Source organism: Gallinula chloropus, assembly GCF_964237585.1.
Source record: "Gallinula chloropus genome assembly, chromosome: 3".
NCBI classification, from domain to species: domain Eukaryota; kingdom Metazoa; phylum Chordata; class Aves; order Gruiformes; family Rallidae; genus Gallinula; species Gallinula chloropus.
The window spans coordinates 59621804-59644264 of NC_140087.1; the positions used below are offsets into that span (position 1 = coordinate 59621804).

General features: G+C 41.0%; 1 protein-coding gene across 1 annotated transcript in view; it reads right to left on the minus strand.

Moving 5' to 3' along the window:
- Positions 1-19180: 19180 nt before the first annotated feature.
- Positions 19181-22461, minus strand: part of PKDCC (protein kinase domain containing, cytoplasmic) — a 35902-nt gene continuing 32621 nt past the window's right edge. Inside the window, exons 6-7 of the mRNA XM_084262100.1 lie at positions 22138-22311; positions 19181-19709 (exon numbers count right to left, since the gene is read on the minus strand). Of these exons, the coding sequence (XP_084118226.1) occupies positions 19624-19709; positions 22138-22311 (260 nt within the window). The 3' untranslated portion in view covers positions 19181-19623. The remainder of the gene's footprint in view (positions 19710-22137; positions 22312-22461) is intronic.

A 22461-nucleotide genomic window follows, 5' to 3' on the forward strand; every position in this document is an offset into this window, starting at 1 on the left:
ATGAGATGATTCACAACATAAATGGATGCCCATATACCAGGCAAGCTAGAAAAAGTGCTGCTTCATCTTAAAATTACAAAACTCTGTTGTTGGGAGCATTTAGATTTCTTAGTCATATAGATTCCTTGAGGTATAATAAAAACATGTGGCACCCTCTTCTTTAGAGAAGACACTTCAAAACCCTTTTTTCTCTGTCTTCTACTTGATTGCTGATTTTGACACTACTTGTAAGGACATAATTACCTTTTAAACTTCAGCTGCCTTTGTCAAATTTTTTTAAATCAGCACTGTAAAAAAGATTATTCTGGGGACACACAGTGTGACTGCAAGAGAAGAGGAAAAAAAGGCACGTATTCAGCTAATAGAAGTAACTCTGGGTTGTTTCTGTATTCTATCACAAATTCCCAGGAGAAGCACTAGCTGGCATTTATTTGTAAATGGCAGCTGCTGCCTATGAGCTGGTGCAATCAATCTTCATGCTACCGCTGCTATCCACATAAGAATAATCAGTAACGGTGAGTCAGCAGTCTGAAGCATGTACCATTTATTCCATTCCACTTAGAAGTATCAAAATAACAGCTCATCAAAGCAGAAAAAAAGACATTAGCTTCTTAATTTCATGTCATATCTAATATGAATACAGTACTTTAATACAGGGCACTTACAAAGTCTCACCTTACACATTCATCTCATTTTGTTGGATTGATATATTCAGAGATGAATGAAACAAGCCAGTAGACAATATTGTATCTTTCTTAGTCATTCAGAACTTTGATATCAATCGCACTCCGGAAAAACAGTGATTTATAAACTGACACTTGGTTCCAAACATATGATCTTATTTATTTGTAAAGACTGGAATATAGGACAATGTTTTGCTAAATGGTATCATGGAATTGCCATCACTGGTAACAGGGTATTATTTTTACATGTATAAATATTTAGAAAAGATACCTTTCATTTGGGGATTTATAAAAAAAAAAATAGGAAAAAAGGTGAAAAAAAGATGGTAGAATCCTTACCAATCACTAAACTTTATCATTTTGGTCAGGAGAAATTGAAAAACTTCCCTAAAACTTAGAAGATCCCATGTAGATTAGAAAAGCTGAATGAATCCAAACCTTTGTCTACTCAAGCAGCACAGAGGACCCATATCCATTTTGAACCTTACACCCATGTTCTGCCATTTACATGTGCCAACAAATCACAAATTTACTACTATTAATACTAGATAATTGTCTTTATATTGAATGTTCTGAATATATTGCATCTGAGTTTGATCAGATGCCTTGTTATGTTTATAAAGCAGGGCAAAGAAAGAAATGAATGGCTACTCTTAGCGTTGACATTCGCTATTTTGCCTGTTCAGCTCATGAGCTGTGGATAAAGGGATTCATGAAGTACTGTCTAAAAATTCTGCAGAAGAAACTGCAAAACACAATGTGAAAATCCTTTTGTGAAAATGGCTTCCCATCTCTTAGGTTGAAAAGGACTGACCGTGCATCGTGTAAGCATATGTGTGTATGAAACCCACAAATTTGAATGCAGGCACTCCAAAGATTAAACTTAAGAAAGCTTTTTTTTTACCTGGTATTTTGTTAACCTTGTCTTCTGGATAGATGTTAAATGCCCATAGTCAAAGTAATCATTCATGTGAATCTTCACATAACACTGGTCTTGTTATTCTCCAGATGCTCTCCATGCATCGCATGTTCATTTATACTGGAGCATCAAAAACTGAACTGTGGTCCAACTGGAAATGTATCATTCATAGTTTTCTATTAAATCATTATTACAGTGAGATATTACTTCTGTAAAGTATTTCTCTAATCCTTCTTTTTGTTAGTTTATTTTGGAAAGGCATATTCATTAAGCTGTAATACTCACAATGATTCATATCTGTTTCCTCAGGGAACCATGTGAGATCAAAGTCCATTACGATAATGAGAAGTTTATTATATTTTCTAACATGTACTACTTTTCATTAGAGCTGCCAGAATGCTGATAGATGGATGGAAGAATTAATGCTTTGGGCGAATACATGTATTTCTAGGAGTGCATAATGGTCCTCCTTAGTTGTTACCAATCCAGAATCATGTGTTAACAAATTGCATTCAATCTCTTTTTCCAAAATAATTCAAATAATAAAAAGCAGCCCAACATGTTTTCTCCCTGCTTTCTTAATTTTAAATTGGCTATTTACTACAAATTCCAAACATCCTATAGGTTGGCAACATGGCTTGCTATTTGTTTTATTTCAAAGCCTGTCACACAGGGTCCTGTCAGAAGCCTTTTGAAATTCCATGTAAATTATGTTCGAAAGATGCATTTCATCTCTTACTTTATGCACTTTTTTAAGGAATTCTTGAAAGATAGAACAGCACAATTTGCCCTTACAGAAGCCGTGTCAGTTGGTCCTTATCATATTATGCTTATCTTAATGTGTAATCTAGTCTTGAAGTAGATTCCATTTGAGGTCTTATCTTTCCCAACTAGAGTAAATTGAAGAGGCAAGTCTTTGTTCATTGAAGTGCTGTGACTGACTTGCTCTCAAATCCTTGGAATTCAGAGACAGAGCACTGCAAGACCACTGTCTAGCAAAAAGTTTTATGTTCTTGCTTAACTGTGAACACAGTCTCACTGCAGCCAGCAGCCCTCTCTCTTGCTTAAAATTATGTGTGTGATCAAATACCTTCCAAGCTCTATCAAGCAAGTAAAAAACCCCCAAACCTCATATGAAGAAAAACAGTGGAATGCAACTATCTCAGGCAATTAGTATGTTTTTCCCCTTTGCAATACAGTGTTCATAAATCATATCCAACACTCGGGTCATTCAGAAGCTTTCTCTTTAACTACCCTATTTCATTAGTTCTGACTTCCTCAAACATAGTTTCTGTCATACCTAAGGAACTGCCAAATGTTTCCAAAAGAAGCACACGATGAGAACATTTCTCAGTGAGAAAAAATGAAAAGAAAACATGTGCCTGACTTTTCCAAAGCCTGTTAGCAGTTCTGTCTAAATTTCTGTTTTCCTCACATGTAGGGCTTCGAAAAGAGCCCTACGCTGAGCACCAAAGTGACAGAATTAGCCTTTTAGACATTTTTCTCAGGGACTAGAGGAAAATAACACCCCCTCTACTCCACCTTCTGCTCTATCTCTTACTGTGAGGTTGTTTAGTTTCGCTGTGTTAGCATCCAATGCAAGTCATTTTTGCTGCGTGTAACTGGGTCTTTTAACTGTTGTAAACCCTTTGAAGTTTCCTCTTTCTGCCAAGAGGTCAACGCGGTCTTTCTTTTGCCCTTTCAAAAGGACCTTTCATTCATTCCTGTGTTTGGTCAAGTTGTTGTGGGTTCTGCTCTGGCCTGGCACCATGAGTCCCCCCCCTACACAAGCAATTGCTGCTTTCGTTGCTACTGCTGTTTGTACTCCTTATTGCTTCTTTCATTTATCTTTGCTGACACACCAAAGGAAAGGGGGGGCTGGAAGGGGAGAATTTGGCTGTAAGCTAAATTGATTGCATGTTATATTTCATGGAAGTCTGGCAGGAAGAGTTGAGTGATCTCAAGAGTTTCAGGAATATTTTCGTTCCTATTGTGCAAATCAATCAAAGCGCGACTCAGCCCAGGCTGCCCGCCCCCCGGCAACCCATAGCAGAGCTTGCTGCATTGTCAACAAAGGTTTGAATAGAACAAAAGTCTCCCAAGTGGACACTGCATTCACTTGATGGGATCACATATTGCCCAACATTTAATAAAACTCACATGAATTTGAAAAGGATTCCCAGATAGATCAGTGACTGGAAAAGTAGTAAATTTAGCCAGTAGAAAGGATGCCCTAAAATCAAGGTGATGCTGTTACATGTGGCAATTACTCTTCTGCTTAGCTATTAAATATTGTGAGTACCTTGGGACCATTAGAATGAATTCTTGTCAAATAAACGTTATCATCTACCAGTTTCCTGTGATGGGTCTACCCACCCTGGTTCTGTCATGGAGGAATTTGTTTAGAGTGAGTTGCTTTTTTCCCAAGCCTTCATCTGCAGCAGCAGCTGAACAGACTGGTTTGGATCCTCTGCAGCTTTAAACGCTTCTCTGTGGCACAAGTCTAAACCCAACAGAGCTAAAGACTTCAGAAATGGTGAGGCTCGAGCAACACTTAAGCGCTTGCCCCTCTAAGAGCTTGAGCAGAGATGTTTCCAGCAGATCATGCTTCCTCTCTTTGCCCAGAGCACTGTCTTAATGTTTTCTGAAAATCAGAACTGCTGCGCTGCTCTGGCCCCCTCATCCCAGCTTCGCCTTCTAAGCCCAGGAGATGCCCAGGCTCTTCTAAAAGTTATAGCTGTTCTGCTAAGCTAGTTTTCCACCTGGGACTGCAAAAGGCTATCTTAGTACTTCTGATTGCTGCTAAAGTAACAAACTCTTAAATTCTGGTACAACACGTGACATCTTAATTTTCTGCTTGAAAACCGAGAATGAGAAATCATGACTCTGCATTGTTTTTTAGTGAACATACAGCCTTGGGCTATCTAAAGACCATATGATGTGTCACTGTTCAAAAATTCAAAAGGAATCCAAAGGAGTACTTTGTGCTTGTTCCTCCCACCTTATCTGGTTCAGCACTAGCTTTGGCAATCACTGTCACAAGTGAGAGCTGAGGGAACGCTGAGTCTGGAGTCATCACTCAGCTAACAAGTTGGTGCTTCTGCAAGATACACGACAACTTGCTGACTGCCAGCACCTTATTTTGGACACAAGTCAGACAAAAAAGAGAGAAGGGATGCAAAATCCTGTGGCTCCAGGCAGGCCTCCATTCTGCAAAAAAATTTCATGTGCCCAGCTTGAGTTTTGAAGGGCAAAGCTTGTAAACCTATTTATGAGAACCTCTTGCATTTGGTGGGGGGGTTTGTATTAACCACCCCTCTCTGCAGCAGGTCACAAAGCATATCATTCATTTGCAGTGTTTGCTTTTTGGGAACTCATTTTCTCAGTGCAAATATATGTATAATTAACACATTTATGAGAGGAGGAATATGCAGGTACAATTTTAAATCAACACAAATATGGAATATGGGGAACATAAAGATCAGAAGAAAAGGAACATATAGGGACATGCTTTGAATATAAAAATTATTTTCATTCTGTTTTCTTGTCTTTAAAGAACAAGTATTTATTTTTAGTAAAATATTCAGGATTAAGTTTTCCAGCTGGCTGCCCAAGTTCTTTTTGCCAGTGCCATGTTTCTGCAGACAGAAGAGCAATGGCACACAAAATGTTCATAGGCATACCCATTACTCGTTGCTATGCAGAGTTACTCTGTAGAGTAATTTTATCTGGGCAGTCTGGAAACCCAAATTTTTACTTTATTGGAAAGGCTGAGATTTTCAGAAGAGCTTAGGGATTGACTCCTGCTAAATACAGGTGATAGTTTTTGTCTAGCTGCAATAATCACTTGAAAGCCCAAGAAGCCCAGGTGACAGCTAACAGTTCAAGGCTCTAGCAGAAAAATTGTCTTCTTTCCAGGACTTAGCAGAGGCAGTCAGAAAACTACAGTTAAGAAACATTTTAAACAAAACTTTGCCATCTTGGAAAGGGAAAACTGACAGCTTGCCAGTGCATTTCATAAACACCAGATGAAAAGGCGAACGAGGAGCATTGTCCTTTCCCAATATAAAATCCCCATACCACCACAGGGCAGCCCCCTGTTTGAAGCCACCCTATCCATCCCAGCCTCATGCATTAACACTATGAAATCATTATTACCTGGCACCCTTTGGCACTCCAGCAAGGACACTAATGGTTGGAAGCCTGGATGCTAAGATAAACATTGTTGTTACTAAGCAAAAGTAAATAATTTGCCCAAACTACACACCTGTTTTCAAGCTCTTGGATCTATAGATAGAAGAATAAATACATGTGATATACTTCTGTGATTAACCTCGGAGTTAATTCAGTTCTTGGCCTGTACCATCAAACTGACTTTGCTGACTAGTACTAAATAAACTGTTAACGTACCAGAATTCAAAACAGAAGTATGCTGATAAGAAAAAAATGTGTGCCTAAAACTCATCTGCTGTTGGAAGCCTTCAGAGCATCTGAAAAGCAATTTATGAAATAAATGGAAAATTAAAACATTATCATGAAAAAACATTGATATTGCCATCAACGTATTTTAAAGTATTTAAACCTGCTTCTTATTATCTTACATGCTTGCCATTTGGCATTTACTGCTTCTGACTGTCTTCCATATTTTCCATTTAGCATGTAAGAAACCCTCTTGAGTCCGATTAAACATAACCTAAAATCAAATGCTTCCTATTTCCACCAAATGCTATTCAGATTTGCATTGTCTTCACATTGTTTAGTTTGGTAAAGGAGGTTGGTGGATAGTCTTAAACCCGGTCTCACCACAAGCTGGCACACCCTATAAGGGGCAGGAGCAGGGTGAAGGAGCACAGGAAGGCGTGGGGGGAAGGAGATGGAGGCAGGCTTGGGATGCACACCACATCCTGGAGCTCAAAACCCCACAGGAAAAATCTCCTTCCACCCCAGTCAGGTGCTGCGGCAAGCTCATAAAAGTTTGTTTGATTAAGTTTGCCTCTTTTCTCAGTACAGGCAAGTCGATTACAACTCAGCCCACCTAATCAGATACACTTTTAATTTTTGGCTGGAGCCACTGGTTGAGCGCATTTGGGTTGTGTTGCTTAGAGGAGATCGGCCAAAAGGCTTCGGATTGATTTGGCTCTGTTTCTGCACTGAATGTGTGAACGAATACATCCGGAAGGAATCATTTCGTGTTTATGTTGAAATGTGTTTCCTCAAGTTTTCCAGTAATCCGCTTTCTGCAAATATTTGAGCCAGTAAAGTCTGATCACACAAACATTATGGAAAGCAAACACCAAGCAGCTGTGAGTCAAATAAATTAATTTAAAATCTGGGGAGGATGTCTGCAGAATTCAACTGATACCATGATCTATCATGCCTGAGAAAAAGGGATCTCATTTCTTCTTCCTCCATGTGTGATATCATTTTGTATAATTAGCTAAGAAGTTGATGGATCAAGGATCTGAGCCCCAAGTCTTGGATATTCTATAAGGAGGAGAGTACAGAGGAATAATTCTATCTACTTAAGCTTGGGTTCAGCCTGCAGTGCCTCTGTAGTCTCACAGGGCTTTTGTGTGTAGGCACCATGCTAGATCTAGAGCTGTGTAATTACAAAATGTCATTATACAATCATTTAAATGTAGGCAATTTAAATAGCCTTCCTGAATTTCGTGGTTTCAAAACTTTCCCCTTTCTTAACTTCATCCATTTAGTTATTTTCTCTTAGAATTCTGGAATCAGCTAGAAAAGCAGGCACACAGAGTACAGCGTTGCAGGGCTTCCAGCCAGGTCCAGCGCTGCCCCAGGAAAGACCGGGGCACCTTGACTCTGCTGGGTATCAGGAAGCACTCAGCACCTAGCGTGACTGGCCAGTGTAAATGAATGTTGGCAGCGCACTGATACACTGGGATTAAAGGTGATATATAATTAGTCCATATGACTTTTGTTGATAATAATTGCAGGTAACTGGCTGCATTCTGCTAATCCAAATGGCTGTCGCTGCGAGCTGAGGGCATATGTTATCTGCAAAGGTTTCATATTTCAATTTAAACAAGGAGTTATCCATTAATAAAGCAGAAAGCGATTACATTAACGTGGTCTCTGCCAAGACTGCCGAGCAAAACACGTGCGGAGGGTTTTTTTTTGCCAGTGCTTCCCCGCTGAGCAGCACTGCCCCTGCACCTCCCCTCTGCAGCACAGCCAGGCATGGGAGGGCTCCCAGGGACTGATAAAAACGCCTGCGTAATTCCCTGCGGGGAAATGCAACAAGTAAATACTTGAACTGTGTTGTCCGGTGAAAAGGAAACAAGACCATCTTGCGGTGGGAGAAGGGGCATGAAAGGATGTTAATCGCATGAGCAGTAATCTCTTTGGCTGTTCAGTGTGCCACACTTGGGCTTTGTTTGCCTTGACTTATCTGGCTTACTTATCCCAATCTGTGTGATCGTGGAGGTGGTGGAGGGCCTCTTTAAGTGTGCACGGGATCAGCTACTGGAGAAGGGCAATGAAATGTTAAGGAGGAAAGGTGGTATCATAAAAAAAAAGCAACCTTCAAGGCCACCTATCTAGACAAAAGGGCTCAGACAGGCAATAAAAGCAGAAAATCATTGAGACAGCAATGAATTATGAAGGCTATTAAAACCCACAACTGAATTTACAGAATCAACTTCCCCTGATGTATTATAAAAATGCTTTTCCCCGGGAACTGGAGATACCAAAATTCGTATTGCAGATTAATTACAGCTTTATTTAGCAGCACTGATGATGGGGAGCTCAGCTCGGTCGAAATAGCATGGGTATTAATAGCATTACACTTTCTGAATCTCAAATACTGCCAGGAAATCATTAACATTACATTTAACAATTTCAGGTACTTCTGGTTTTGAACTCCAATTTTATTATTTATGGAATCTTGATTGCAGAAAAAACATACCCAGCACTTGTATTTAGATTCTGTTTACAAAGGAGCTCTGTGTTCTCCCTGGAACTTGCATAAGAACAGAAAAGTAGATTATGTGGTTTCTTAATAGTTCTTCACAAAGAGTCTTCTGTTTCTGACAAATGGTTTATGCAAATGTATTCTCTGTACTGTTTCAAGCAGTACTCATGGAAAAATGACATTTTGCAACAGGGAACAATGAATATTCAATGCGTCATTTCTTAGGTGAGCTAATGGATGGCTTGTATTCCACAGCCACTGCCATTCTCTTAATTTTGAGATTTTGACAGAGGGGAGGGAAATACCAACCAGCAGTGGGAACTGAAAAGCACTGGCTTTCAGCCTTCCAACTCGAAGACAATTTTCAGTTTCTGCATGCTAAACTCAAGTGCTGTTTTACAAAGGGCCAGTGTGGATAGAAAAATGTAGTTGCATCCTTGAAGTCACAACTACTGCTGGACTGTGGAAGGGCAAGAGGGTGAAGGCTTTACAAAAGCCTCCCACAGATATTAATCCCTGGTGTGAATGGCACAAAAAAGGAGGCAATTTGGAATGTACAGGCTGTATCTTACAGGCCTTATTCATGCAAGCAGGCACGGCGAAGTCAATGGCTTTGTTTGTATTGGGCTAGGAGTAGCCAGCGAGCGAAGGCTGCGTGAGGAGCTCTCATCTGACAGCCTGGTTCAGAAAGGATGGGTTGGCACTGGGAATTTGACCTTTTCATGACAAAACAGTCTTAAGCCATCAGTTCACATACAACCGTTATATGTGAACGGCAGTGTAACATGATAGGGAGCAAGAAACCGAAAGGAGTAAAAAAAGGCAAGTTAAAGTAGATATAATGTAAATGTTTTAAGCCTCCTTTGTCTCTCACATACTTCATGTGGCAGCAGTAAGCTTTCTGAGTTGAGTCCCATGAGTGAGCGTAAAGGTTTAAGGAAAACAGACAGGCTTCACCCTCTTCTCCTCTCCGTTCTCCACTCCTGTGGGGTTTTTTGCAAGCATTTTGCTGGTTTAGGAGATAGGACATGAATTGTGCTTCAAGAGTAAAGGAATCTTAACTTTTCCAATTCCTCAGCCATTTATACTTTGTTCTTCATAGTCTTCTACAGTTACCCGGAAGCCAGGTATCTATAGCTTTGAAACGTAGACATTTGGAGATAAAGAATCATTCATAAAACCTTCATGCAGACTGAAAAGAGGATGGAATTTCTCATGCTCATTTACAGCAAACATAGTCTATAAAACAGAGAAATTAATACAGGATCACAGGGGTGCAATTGGAGATTGGAAAACAACAATGATTTCATGCACTTAGATGTCTTCTAGTAAGTACATTTGATTAACAGGTGACCTCAAAAGAGGGATTTTGAACATGCTTTAAAACTTGCATTCCAAGCAGCAAATTTAACAGCAATGTCATAAAAAATAGATACATTAGATATTTCATATCCACACAGTCATCTGAAGTTAGTAGTCCAAATTCAGTGTTCAGTTACCTAACCATAATTCCTGGATTAGTTCAGCCTATAATCCATTCATTCAAAAAGGTACTTGTGGACCAGGACTGAGCAACTGAGATTAGAAAACCGGCACTACAGGGTCAGATACCATTGAATCTGTCTCAGTTGTTTTTACAAACTATATCCAGAAAACACAGAAATTTATTGATTAGTCTGGATCTATACAATAGTCATATATGCCAAAAAGAATGCAGGACTGTATGCTTCTAACTCAGTCAGCAGAGGTACTTTAAGAAATTTCCCTGAGGAATTTTCAAGAGGTGAGCAGTAAAGAATTCCAATCTACGCCTAGGAGTATCATCCACTCTGAGAGGTTTACATTAATTTTCAAGGACAGTGAAAAGCTCTTCCTCCTTTGCAGAGGTTGAGGTTTTGCTAAATATATGGGGTTTATGGCCTTGTGTGGACTGTATCTGCTAATATCAAGATCCTAAGTTTAGCATTGTTTCCAACTTCCCTTGGACCGCATTTCTGGCAGACGAACAAACAAATACTGAACGTAACTCACAGAGGGAAAAAAATCACTGAAAACACCAAAGATGTGTTTCATTTGTAGATTTAATTAAGATATCCTGTCAATAGAAAAGCACTCAGTCACAGAATAACAATTTCCTGCTGCTGTATATGCGCTGAGCCAAAGCTGAATTTATTTTCAAAGTAGGAGATACTGGTTCTGTAACAGCTGCTCAGACAGGTGATATGACACTCTTGTAGATAATGACTAGAGATGGTTTCATAATTTAACCCCATGGAAAGGCTGAGCTGCTCCTTGACAGAGAGGAGAAGAGTCTAGAAAAGGGTCAGGTGAGGACCCTTCAGGGTCATTTTGGAGCAGACTCTCAGTGTGACCAAGGCTTTCTGTACCTAACTTTTCAGGATCCTTTGAAAGCCAACTACCTTCTGAAGGCTGCTTAGGGTGGGCAAAGATACTGATGTTTGTGTCATCTGCCCAGTTTTCTCACCTGGAGCTATTCTGTGGAAGTCCAGCTCACCACCTCTAAGTGTAATTCACATCGCGAAGGTGGCTGGGGCTTTCTCACAACATCAAACTATGGCCAAGAAGCTGCACTGCTTGCTACAGGTCACAGCTGGGAAAGAGAAGGAAATCAGAGAGGGTGGAAAAGGTGGATCACTCCTAAAACCTCATAGGGGGGCTACTGTCCTGAGATTGTACAGAGCCAAAATAGGTAACAAAGGCCTTTTGCAACATGGATCTGGGGCCAGCGGGAAACGGAGATTGGGGGTGCCGAATCCAGTCACCATCACTCTTTCCCTCACTGGCTCATTCACCTCAGGCTGCACACAGCAGAGGCTTTAGACCAACTCATCTATTTTTAGGCCAGCTAGGTTATTTTCAGCAAATAAAAATGAGGTGTTACTTTGATTTGCAATTTCCAGGGACTATTCCCTTCTGACAAATAAATGAATAGGTATGTATGCATCTTAAACTCTAAATGAAAGTCCTCAGTTTGCCCAAATCATTGTATGTCAAGTTGCAGCTAAAAAGGCAGCATTCTAATCTCTCCATTGGGCTACTTCATTTGTTACAATTACAGCTTCAATGCAGACAAAGCCAGAAAGAACTCTGTCCCAGTACCTTTTCCCAGACGGGCACGGAAAGGTGCCCTTATGTTTGCGAATCACATTTATGACACTGAGCCTAACGTGAAGAGAAAGTGACTTAAAACTTGACCAGATTCTCTACCGAGACCATACCAGAAATTGGAGTGTAAAGTCAGGCCCCTATTATTGTAACCTCAAAGTTTCTCTCAAATTCCTTCTTGGAAGTCATGCTTGCCCTACTTCTTATATAACTGCTCAGGAAAAGCTGCATGTAGGGAATAAACTACTGAGCTGGCATTAATTTCATTTTACTAGTGTTCTGCAGTATGACATATTTTACCTCGGCTTCACTGCGTAAGGTTCTTCTATCTATCAACTTAAAGAGAAAAGTTTGACATTAAATTTATTTCTTGCATAATATACTGGATGCTTCTGAAGTCTACAGTGAAGCATGAAGTGATAGTGTCTGTTGAAGCCATCAGTTCTTATTGACAAGTCTGGTTAAATTATCAGGTTGTATGTAATTTTATTTGAGTGTAGGAAAATGAAGGTTATAGCCAAGAGCTTGGTGGGGTTTTCTTTCCTGAGATGATGATTTATTCATTTTGGCTTCAATAGCTACGGTGTCAGGCGTATTTTATATTTTTCCAACTTTGACACTTCAAACATTTGATTTCCCTTTGCAACTTCCAACCTAAAACATGTTTCCCATTATAGATATTCAAGCGACTGCCTTGCACACACTGACTCATGAGGCTGGTTTTTATTTTCACAAAATATATAACCCTATTTGAATAAAATACAGATGGTGTCCAATACATTAAACACAGCAAATTTGCCATTCCTTCCTTCATCCCCTCTGTGTTCCGTTCCCCAGATTTTCTGTGGCTGTATGAAATCTTATCAGCCTCAACAGCTCCGAGAGGACAAGGCAACAGAAATTTGATGCCACTCATACTTGGCTTGCTACAATAAATAACGTGCAGGTTTTTAATTATTAGTATTTTTCTACAGGATTCTGCATTCACAGCTCTGGTTTCAAGTGAGCTGTGTGCCCCTTGGAAGGTATTGAAATGCCAGTTTCACACGATCCTGTGAAAGGGTCTGAATCAAAGGCATTCAACATGGAACATGGCACCAAAGGACTTTCCTTCCCAGGTGACAGCTGGAGCAGATTCAGCCGCCCAACAATTCGTAAGGAACAAACCCACAATATACCGACAGTACGGTAAATAGTAACTGAGCAAATTAGTAAAAACTACTGAAATTAGCCGAAGAAAAATCGTTCTGAGTTTACTACAAAGGTGTAAACACGCATAAAAATTGCATGGAAAGCACAAAAATCTTTGAAAAAAGATTCTTTCAGCATCACTAGATGGCATTGGAGGGTGCTTTATCTCATCATAGGAGAAAGGTAGCTTTTGTGAGCAGCCTGTAGTCATTTTTATTAGAAACGCTAGTAGATAAGGAGTTTATTCCAAGCAAGGTAAAGGAAAGTTCTATGCAACTTTGGTGAGGGAACTGCCACACGAAGCAAGAACTGAGGCTAGCCAAGGGGGTCACAGCACTGTTGCAATTCCCTTCTGTCACATGTGAGCAGCCCATGATCTCTGAGCTACAACTGGAAGACTGAAATTCAGACAGAAATGAATCGCAGAGGGTACCAAAGAAACTGAGAACTGATATTACATGGACTGGTGACTTCAGAGAGGTAACTGTTAATCTGCTCCTGAGATTTCAGGTGGAATTTTTGGTAGTGCATTATTTGTTTTTCCCCCACAGCAAATTATACAAGTATTTATTGCATGAATGGTATCTCTGTTTTTCTCACACCTTTTTTATTATATAGTTCTCATGGCCGTTTCCCATTACTTTTAGAATGCAGAATGTTTGCCATCCTGTGATATTTTTGTTTAGCATCAACATCCACGTTGGAATTATTGCTAATTTTAGTCGCTTACTTGTGTCTGTTGTTACTGCAAAGCAGCTGTGCAAAATCAGTTGCACCAAAACTACAGTGGTTTCTGAATTGCAAGATTATTATTGCATTTATGGAGTTCTCTTTTATTCACACTCCCTAATAGTTGATAAAAAGCAGAAGAAGTGTTTGTTCCCATATAAACACACGATTCGAGGAGTTTGGTCTTTGTGAAATGGACTTTGTATCAGAGTAATTGCAAGTCATGGAACACGTGTTGCAATATAAGGCAGAGAAGTGGTGATTTCTTTTCACATCTGCCACCTTGACCCACAATCTAAGTCTTTCAACTTTTCAACTCTCCCAGTAGACTGTGCAGAGTCTGTTTGGAAACTCTGCCTATACGATAAACTAGGCATTATTTTTGGCTTCTGTAATATTCTCTCTGATTAAGAGCTGTCTCTTATCTGAATTCCATAATGAGTCAGAAATCAGAGCTGTATACCGACAAAAACCTGATATTTAATTGAAGTGTTTCCATTCTTCAAATGAGCTTTAGGTTTGTCAATCTTGGGATGAAAAGCAAGGATGGCAAGACATATAGAGATAGTGGTGAGCACACTGAACAAGAGCCTGTCTCTAGGCATGAGGCAAGAACTGCTAGTAAGTCGTATAAGGTTTTTAATAGGTCATGAACTCGCATAAAGCCAAGGCCTTGTATAAAAAGTACATCCACTTCTAAATGTGCCACCATGCCCCTGGTCATCTCTTTGTCTGACTGGCTGCTCCACATTCCTTCCAGTGTATTTATAGAAAGCTGCGATTCATAAATACCAATTTGTACCTCTATCTTCACACATATGTGCAATATTGAAAACTTGGAGCATACTTGGAGTCAGCACAAGGATGGTAAATGAGGATGGCATTATACCTGCCACACAGTGAATGTCAATGCATAGAGCTTTTATTCCTTTCCTGAGATTATTTATTCAATGTTTTGTCTTTAATTATCTGTGTCTTGCTAATGGTTCCATTTTCAGTAAGGGAACTCTGCATGTCGTCGTTTAACTCGCATGGGAACCTACACATGCTCACACACACGTGTGTGTACGCATGGAAAAATTGGTTGCATTTTTCCTCACTTACATGGTCCAAACATTTGGGTCCAAGAGGCAGGTTTTGCTTAGCACCTACTCCATAGCTACTTTAAAAAAGAAATCTAACAGTCTGACTCTGTTTTGTGTGGCCATAAATCAAGGATTAACTGAATGAAAATCAGGCTCTGGTTTTATCATTTCGAGGAGCCACTGGACGGTTTAGTCTTCCTTCTCAGCCTCACGGTCATTTGCTGAAAAGCTGTGGTTAGCAGGGATTTTTTTGTTTACAAGTCACAATTTCTAATAAATGTGGGTTTTGCCCTCTGGCTTGACATCAAAGACAGTTTCATAATGAGGGTGGCTTCTACTGAATTATATTTCCCCTCCGTTTGTATGGGCAAGTCGAGCACCTATTAAGCAAAGGCAATTGTTGACTGCATGCAACTATACAGATACAACATGTTGTTTGCTTCATATATTTAAATTGTAGCTCTTAAAAGCTTGAAAAAATATCCTTTGTACTCATTTGCAAGCAACTTACTTGTAATGCCAAGGTCCATGTTTGTGCTGAAGGAAGGACAAAAGCTTCACGTACCCTGGGAGTTCTCAGAGGCATTCAGCCCAACGCGTCTCACTCCTGCTTAAAACTCAGAGGGGAAAAAAATACGTTGATTTAAATAAAAAAGTATCAAATCATATCTTGAAAAGCATTAAGTGGAGTATGGTTATGAAGTCTTTATATGCTGCCTGTTCTTCACAACTCTTCCTCTTCTTTGAGCCCCATTTTCTTCTTTCTGCAGTCGACTGATGAAAACTTCACTTGAGTCTTTTGAACCTACATCTGTTTGACTTCTTTCAACAATGTTTCACATTTTGACCAAAAGGTTAAGGATGTATTTTCCTGGAAAAACTTCTGAACAGTCTTGCCACCCTTTTTTTCTTTTTCTTTTTTTTTTTTTTTTAATTTTTATCTTTTTCCCCCTGTAGTAGGTTTAGCTAGTCTTCAAAGAATTTAGTGCTCCAGAACACAAGATAGGACTGACTCTCCCTATCAAAGTTTGAACATTCCCATGATCATATATTTCTTTCTGACAGGCAACAGATGATGATCTCTGGATGTTCACTGTAACCTTCCATATGCTTTGAATTACAAGTCCTCTAAATCATTTGCTTAATCTAAATTATTATCAACAAGAGAGTCTTTTTTGCTCTAAAAAAGCAACAGTGCGTGAAGGTGTGGGGCCTTACAAATATTAATAAGGTCAACACCAGTGGAATAACAGTCCGTATAATATTGCCTCTCTCCAGTTCTTTTTGTAGTGCTCGCCTCCCGCACATCCCCAGGTGTCTGCACCCTGTTCTCCCTGGACCCTATTCTGCCATCCTCACAAGTTGTATGGGAAACTTGGTGGTCATGGCTGACAGAAGTACTAAGCAAAACGCTTAGAGGCAGGGCAAAGCACATTAGGAACAGTCATACATACAGTAAACCCTGTTCTCTCATGCTGTAAGAACATACCTCTCGCGACTCTTCACCTGGGTCTCACTGGCCATCTAACCCCTTCACTCTCTGTACAAATTCACACGAGCTCCTCGGCTGGCAACAGGGCCCACTTGTTTTCAGGCTTTCTGTCAGGGTGATGAACACTCACAGTGACATCACAAGTTTCACCGCACATTTCTCTCACACGGGAAGCGAGATTTAAGAACCTGTTTCTGCAGCTGAACACTTAAGACCTCAGCTTTCCATTTTTAAAAATGTGGTGAAGCTGGGGAGAAAGCTTTGAAAAATGACCAGAGACAAAAGAGCAGGCTCAGACAAGATGCAGAAAAATCGGAGGACACCTAATCAAAGACCAAAACTCTCCATGTGCCTCCATTACATCCTTCAGGATGCTGGGTCAGGTGATACTGAGCAGTGTCCACTTTGTTAACTTGAGTCTGTTCCCAGTGCTGGGGGTAGCATCACCCCTTCACCAAAGCATCATGGCCAGGGCTGAGCACTCAAGCACAGCCCCTCACAAAGCCGCAGCGCCCACCGCTTCACGCAGCTCTCACTTCTCCAGATGAACTCAACATCCTGTTTAGCACTTCATCTTGCGCACAGCCAATTGGTTTTTCACTGAGGAAATAAGCTCTCCCCGTCCAGCCTGACACGTACATAAATACGTACACACATCCACACACGTGCACGCGAGCACACAGACATCAGCCAGTTAAAGCCCTGTGGGTGTCTCCTCTCCTGTTTCTTCTACCCTGTGGCCTGAGGAAGCCAGGAAATATAAAAAGCAGTCAAAACGTCAGGGGGGGAAAAACAGGTAGAGATACCTTTTCCACCAAACACATGGAGCAGCTCCCAGGCTGACTGGTACGGATCTGCCAGCTTACTTTGTGCCTTGCATCCTCCTCCTCCTCTTCCTCTCTGTGGCTTCTGAGGGGTTTCCGTGCCACAAGCGCCAGCCAGGCACTTTGCTGAATCAGACCCACAGCTGCCAAAGACACGTTCTCCCCATAAATCCAGACTTTTACCAGTGCTTATTACAGCTATTAAATTCACTTATTTTAGTATCACGCCTCTCTTATTAAGATTTTAATCAGCATTTCCACTGGAAAGCCTTACTCTCAAAGAGTAATGAAACTGCCTGTATAAAGTTGATTACCGCTGAAATTCAGAATCCAGCTCCTTGGCTCACAGCTACGTTTCTTTCTTGCTTACTTGATCTCTGTTTGCAAAAGCTGATGTAAATTGGTTTGGCAAGTTTGTTTAACTCCAGGGATAAACAACTCCTGACTTAAGAGGCTTTTTTTTTCCCCCAGTGCGCAGAAAGCAATGGGATGAAATGAAATTACCCTAAGTTACTTGCCTACAACATTAAAGAATTACCCTGGATAACATTTAAAAAGAAAAACAAAATGTGATTTTTTTTTTTCACCTAGGAATGCAACTGAAGAATTTAACCATTCCCATTGTTTTTAAATGCTGAGTATTTTTGGAACGGTGTACAGTGCCTAATAGGAAAGCAATCACAGGAGGTTAAAGACTTTCAAAATACATACCAGCACCTCAATGCTAACAACCCATATCACTTCAATGAACTGTGCAGTATGTGTTGGCATGATTTATGTAGCAATTTTAAAAGAATCTGTAGTGTTTGTTTATTACCACAGCATGATTGATGGGTTCCTAAGTGCACAGCGACACAATCAGCTGAGCTATTACGGCTGGGAGTTTGATAATTTGTGAGTTACGGCTGTTACAGCACGTCATTTCAGTCAATTGCCAGAAGTCGTTAGGGTATCAGTGACCTCAGAGAAACCATGGTGAGGCTAGACACACTGCCAATGGTGTCACTGACAGATGGACCATCTCTCCTGCATGGTCACCCTGCTGCCCGGCTTCCCAGGCTCTCCCGCCCTCCATCCCTGCCCTTCCTTGGTGTATAAAATACACCATTTCAGCCTGAAGAGCAATTCCTTCAGCTTCTGCTCTCATCCTTGCCTCTTCCAAGCGTTCAAAGCCTTGTACCAGCGTGACTCAAACCATGGAGTAGGTAAGGTTGCTCAAGTGTTGTCTTCTAACAGTCACTCGCTTTGTGACAGGCAAGTGTGTAGACAAAGCCACCATGTTCCCTGGAAGCACACCCCTCACTGGGAGCCACTGGGACAACCTCAGTTCCTTTCTGGAAGAAATATCCCAGGCTTAAGTTGCCATCCAATACGTTACATCTAAGTCTTCACTGGATTTATGCATTTATTAAGTAGCACCACACAAAAAAAACATATACAAAAGAAATTGAATTTATGTTTTATTTTTATTTTTTTACAAAAATAAACTATTTGAGAAACAAAAGCACTTTTTTTTTTCCTGACTGTACAAACTACAAAACAGTATATGACATTGGTCACTTTAGCATTTACTTTATTGCTTTCACTGAAAGCAAATTCTCTAGACACACCGCGCCTGTAAAACGCACTTTATAGAGAATTAAGGCTAACATTCATTTGACATTATTAAGGTCATTTGCTTCATTCACTCTCAAAATTAGCAAGCAGTGCCTTAGAAAACCAAGGGTTTGATGATTAAAAAATGCAAAGAACTGCAAGACAGTCATTAAAGTAGTACTGTTCCACCAGCCGGATTGTTTTGCCAGTCTGTCAAAGATGTGGCTTCCTGAACAATTCAAACTCGATTCAACAAAAGTCTTAAGCACAGGCTTAATTGTAAGCATATGCTTAGGCCTATCCCTATTCAGCAAAGCACTCGGCACTTGGGTAAGTCCTCGCCTTTCAGTAGGACCATTCATATGCTTATGTGATTTGCTAGACCCTACAGAAAGGCTCTTTTAAATTAAAAATGAAACTTTATGATAACATTGGAAGCAAAAAAACCCTGAAAATTAACTGCAGTCTTGCAATTCTAAACATAACCAATTCCTTCCTTTGGACAAATACGCCGGCATTGCGTATTTTGATAGCTTTCACACAAATGCTGATTGTCTTCAGCAACCTTTGCTGTTCAGTTTGCAAACCGATATGCTTCGGTTACTCTGTTGTGATTGTACGTGCCCAAATAAATATCAGCATGGAGGATACAGACTTCCCATAGAAATGATCAACTTTCCCCCCTGTACTCGCATGTACGGGTCAGAAATGTTACGCTAACCTTGGTTAGAAAAGCCCGAGCTGCCAGCTGATTTATCACCAACATCATACCCTAACGGTGTATCAAAACTTGTATTTTGCTTTGTTGCTTTTTTTTCTTTTCTTTTTAAATCACATTTTCAAAATGTTGTTTTATTGCACATTCATCCTGGTCATGCAGGTTATTTCTTTAAAGTTCTGTTTAGCACTCTATAGATTAGAATGAGTAATAGTGCAATTATTTATCTCTCTGGCCACGGCCACCTTCTAACTAACAGCTGCCTACAGATACACACCAACAGCTCTTGTCACTCACGCCATCACACCAAGCCACTTTAGGTGTCAGTCTGTCACCTTCACATAGGTTATCTTGTCAGGATCAGGCATGATATGATTTGAGGCCATCTTGAAGAAGACAAGCTGACGACCTAAAACAAGTAGGAAAAAAGCAGGACAGGGGGGTCAGAAATGATGAGCAGAAGGTCACCTACCTTAAAAACCTGACATTTCATATTCTCTTCAACCTATACATTCCTCGGGCAATCCAAGACTAGACTCTCTCTTAACTTCAGCTGGTATAAACATGAAATGCTTTTGTCTAATGTGATGCCAGATCTCCCCTGGTTTCAGTATGTTTACACTTAGCCAGTTATGGTCAAGATACGGCTGCACTCAGTCAACAGGATAAATGAAAGAAATCTGTAGATATTAACACAAATTTCACCTCATCTTTTAAAAAATATTTAAAGACTCTCCCATTGATAAGAACAGACTTCAGGGCTTAAGTAAAGGACACTGATGTGATCGTACAGGAGCAGTATCTTCTTTGTGCACTTCAATCTTTACAAAGCTGATCGGTGCAACATAACTTTAGACACAACTTCCTCTGGAACAGCTCTTGCTGATCACTTCATTGCTCTGGGTTTTAAATAAGCTGGAACAAGGTTTCTGCTCATAAAAAACCCCACCAGCAATCAATAACACCCTGGGCAGTAGAACTTGCCTGCTGCCTCATACACATCTGAGGCCACCATGGACAAGTTTGGTGAGCAGATTTCCATGCTGCCAATTTTAGGGACTCGAGTGCTCATGCATTGGGAACAGCATGGTAAAAGGAATGATAAATAAGACAAGAAATACTGCTAATATGTCTCATTTGCTTTTAATATTATAGTCTGAGACAGAAACTGCTCTAAATTTCCTGTGAATTTCCCTGTGCCACAAGAATCACTTTTTTCATATATTAATTAACTTCAGTAATCTGACCATAATCTGACACAATGACTTAGTAGTCACTGGTTAGCCACAGGAAAGGTTAAGATAAATTAATTTTTTTCTAGGTTCCATGGAAGCCCAAGCCTCTCAGAAGCACAAAGAAATGCAGAAAGCCACAGTGGTATGGTACCTAAACCTGTGAAATGTATGAACTGTCTAAATTTTATACGTGATGCTTTCACAGCTGGAGAGCTGCTGGGCATGTATATAAGCCTGGCTTTGGTGTGTGCTTATGCTGCTCAGCTAAGCACAACTCCACTGTGCACAGTGCAAATTCTGACTTTAAGACATGTTGTAATTGCAGATGTACAGAGAGAAAGCTGAGCCTCAGTGCCTAAGTAACTTGCCACGCTGAAGTCTGTGAGAGACCCATCAATCAGCTTTCCCAAGGTGTGGATAGCCACACCTTGACCAGCCACCGCTCCCCTTGAAGCCAGGAGCAGGGGAGCCAACAAAGCCATAGCAGAAAATGGTAGTCCCAGCCAGGGGAACAGCCCTGCACATGTGGAGATGACACACAGAAGAAAATCTCACCCTGACTTCGGTGGGGGGTTCATCCTGGGGAAATGTTACTAAAGAACACAGATTTGGTCAATCACACCTTTTTTCTTTACCCTTCAAGGGGTGCAATGTGCTCCAGGGAACGCTGCAAGCTGAGCTGGTCGGGGCCAGCCTCAGGGACACACGGCTCTCGGGACAGGGCATGGAGTTGGGAGCCAGCTGCAGCATCCAACTCTTTTGAAACCCTCAGCCACCCCAGAGCTGCAGCTACCGGAGATTCTCAGCACAGATTTGTAACACTTTTGTTCCTCACAGTGCTCTGGATTCCCTGAAACAGGCACAAGTCTGGTGCAGAAGCAGCGAGCCAGGGCCAATTCTCCGCTTGATGTCAATCGGCACCAACCGCCTGCCTTCAGGGGAACCGCACTGGGGCTGCCAGGCCCACAGACCTTTTGGAAGGCGCACTGCTCTTTTCGACAAGTGTGTTCTGTTACACAGGGAAATGAATTGTGGTAGCAAATGGGATTTTCCCATGGGAGTCTTACTTCTACCTGGTTTTAAACCCTCCCTCCTCACTATCCTTTAGCCAAAGCCCTGCTGCTAGAAGCACGGCATTCCTGCCAGCAGCAGGGCATCTCTGACATCAGCCGGGAAGTCCCAGCTAGATGCACAGGAGAACCTGTTTGGCTTTGTGTCAAACCACAACAACCATATGGATTAGAAAGATTATTTTAAATCCAGCTGTTGGACCACGTATTGCACATTTAACTCCAGGAACGGGTCACAGGCTTTTGTTGTTTTGGCTGATGCATTTTAAAAGATGATTTTGGACAATGTTGTTTGGAAGTCTAGGGTCCACGTGCTGCAGCCTTCTGACACCAGCTCCTTTGACCCTTCCTGCAGGTTCCTGCTCCCCTGACGGCTGGCCACCAAAAACCACACCACCTCTGCTGGAGCTTCAGAAACTTGTAGCTGCTGGTGGTTCCCACAGCCACTCTGCCCAAACTGTATTAAAACACCTGAAGCAGCCAGAATATGTGACCCAGCCACTGCTTCTGCTCCGCAGCATCCGCAACCTACCTGTCCAAGTTGTCTGGTTTGTCAGGACAAAAGCTTTGCACTGGGAGTAGCTGTCACAGATCTCAATGGCTTCATTGACATCAAACACGGAGAGGAGGCAGCCCTTATGATGGTAAGACGGCCAGCATCTGTAGTTCTCATCAGGAATAAAAGCTTCAGGCACCCGTCTGTACTCTGCAAATAACCAGAGCAAAGCAACCATTTGAAACCTCTAGCAAACAGCTTGTTTTTAAACAGGCAAGGTTTCTTGTAACACCTTAGGAGCAGGATATAGGACAGAAAACGTGATGGACTAGACTGCATGAGCCCTAGTTTACTCCCAAA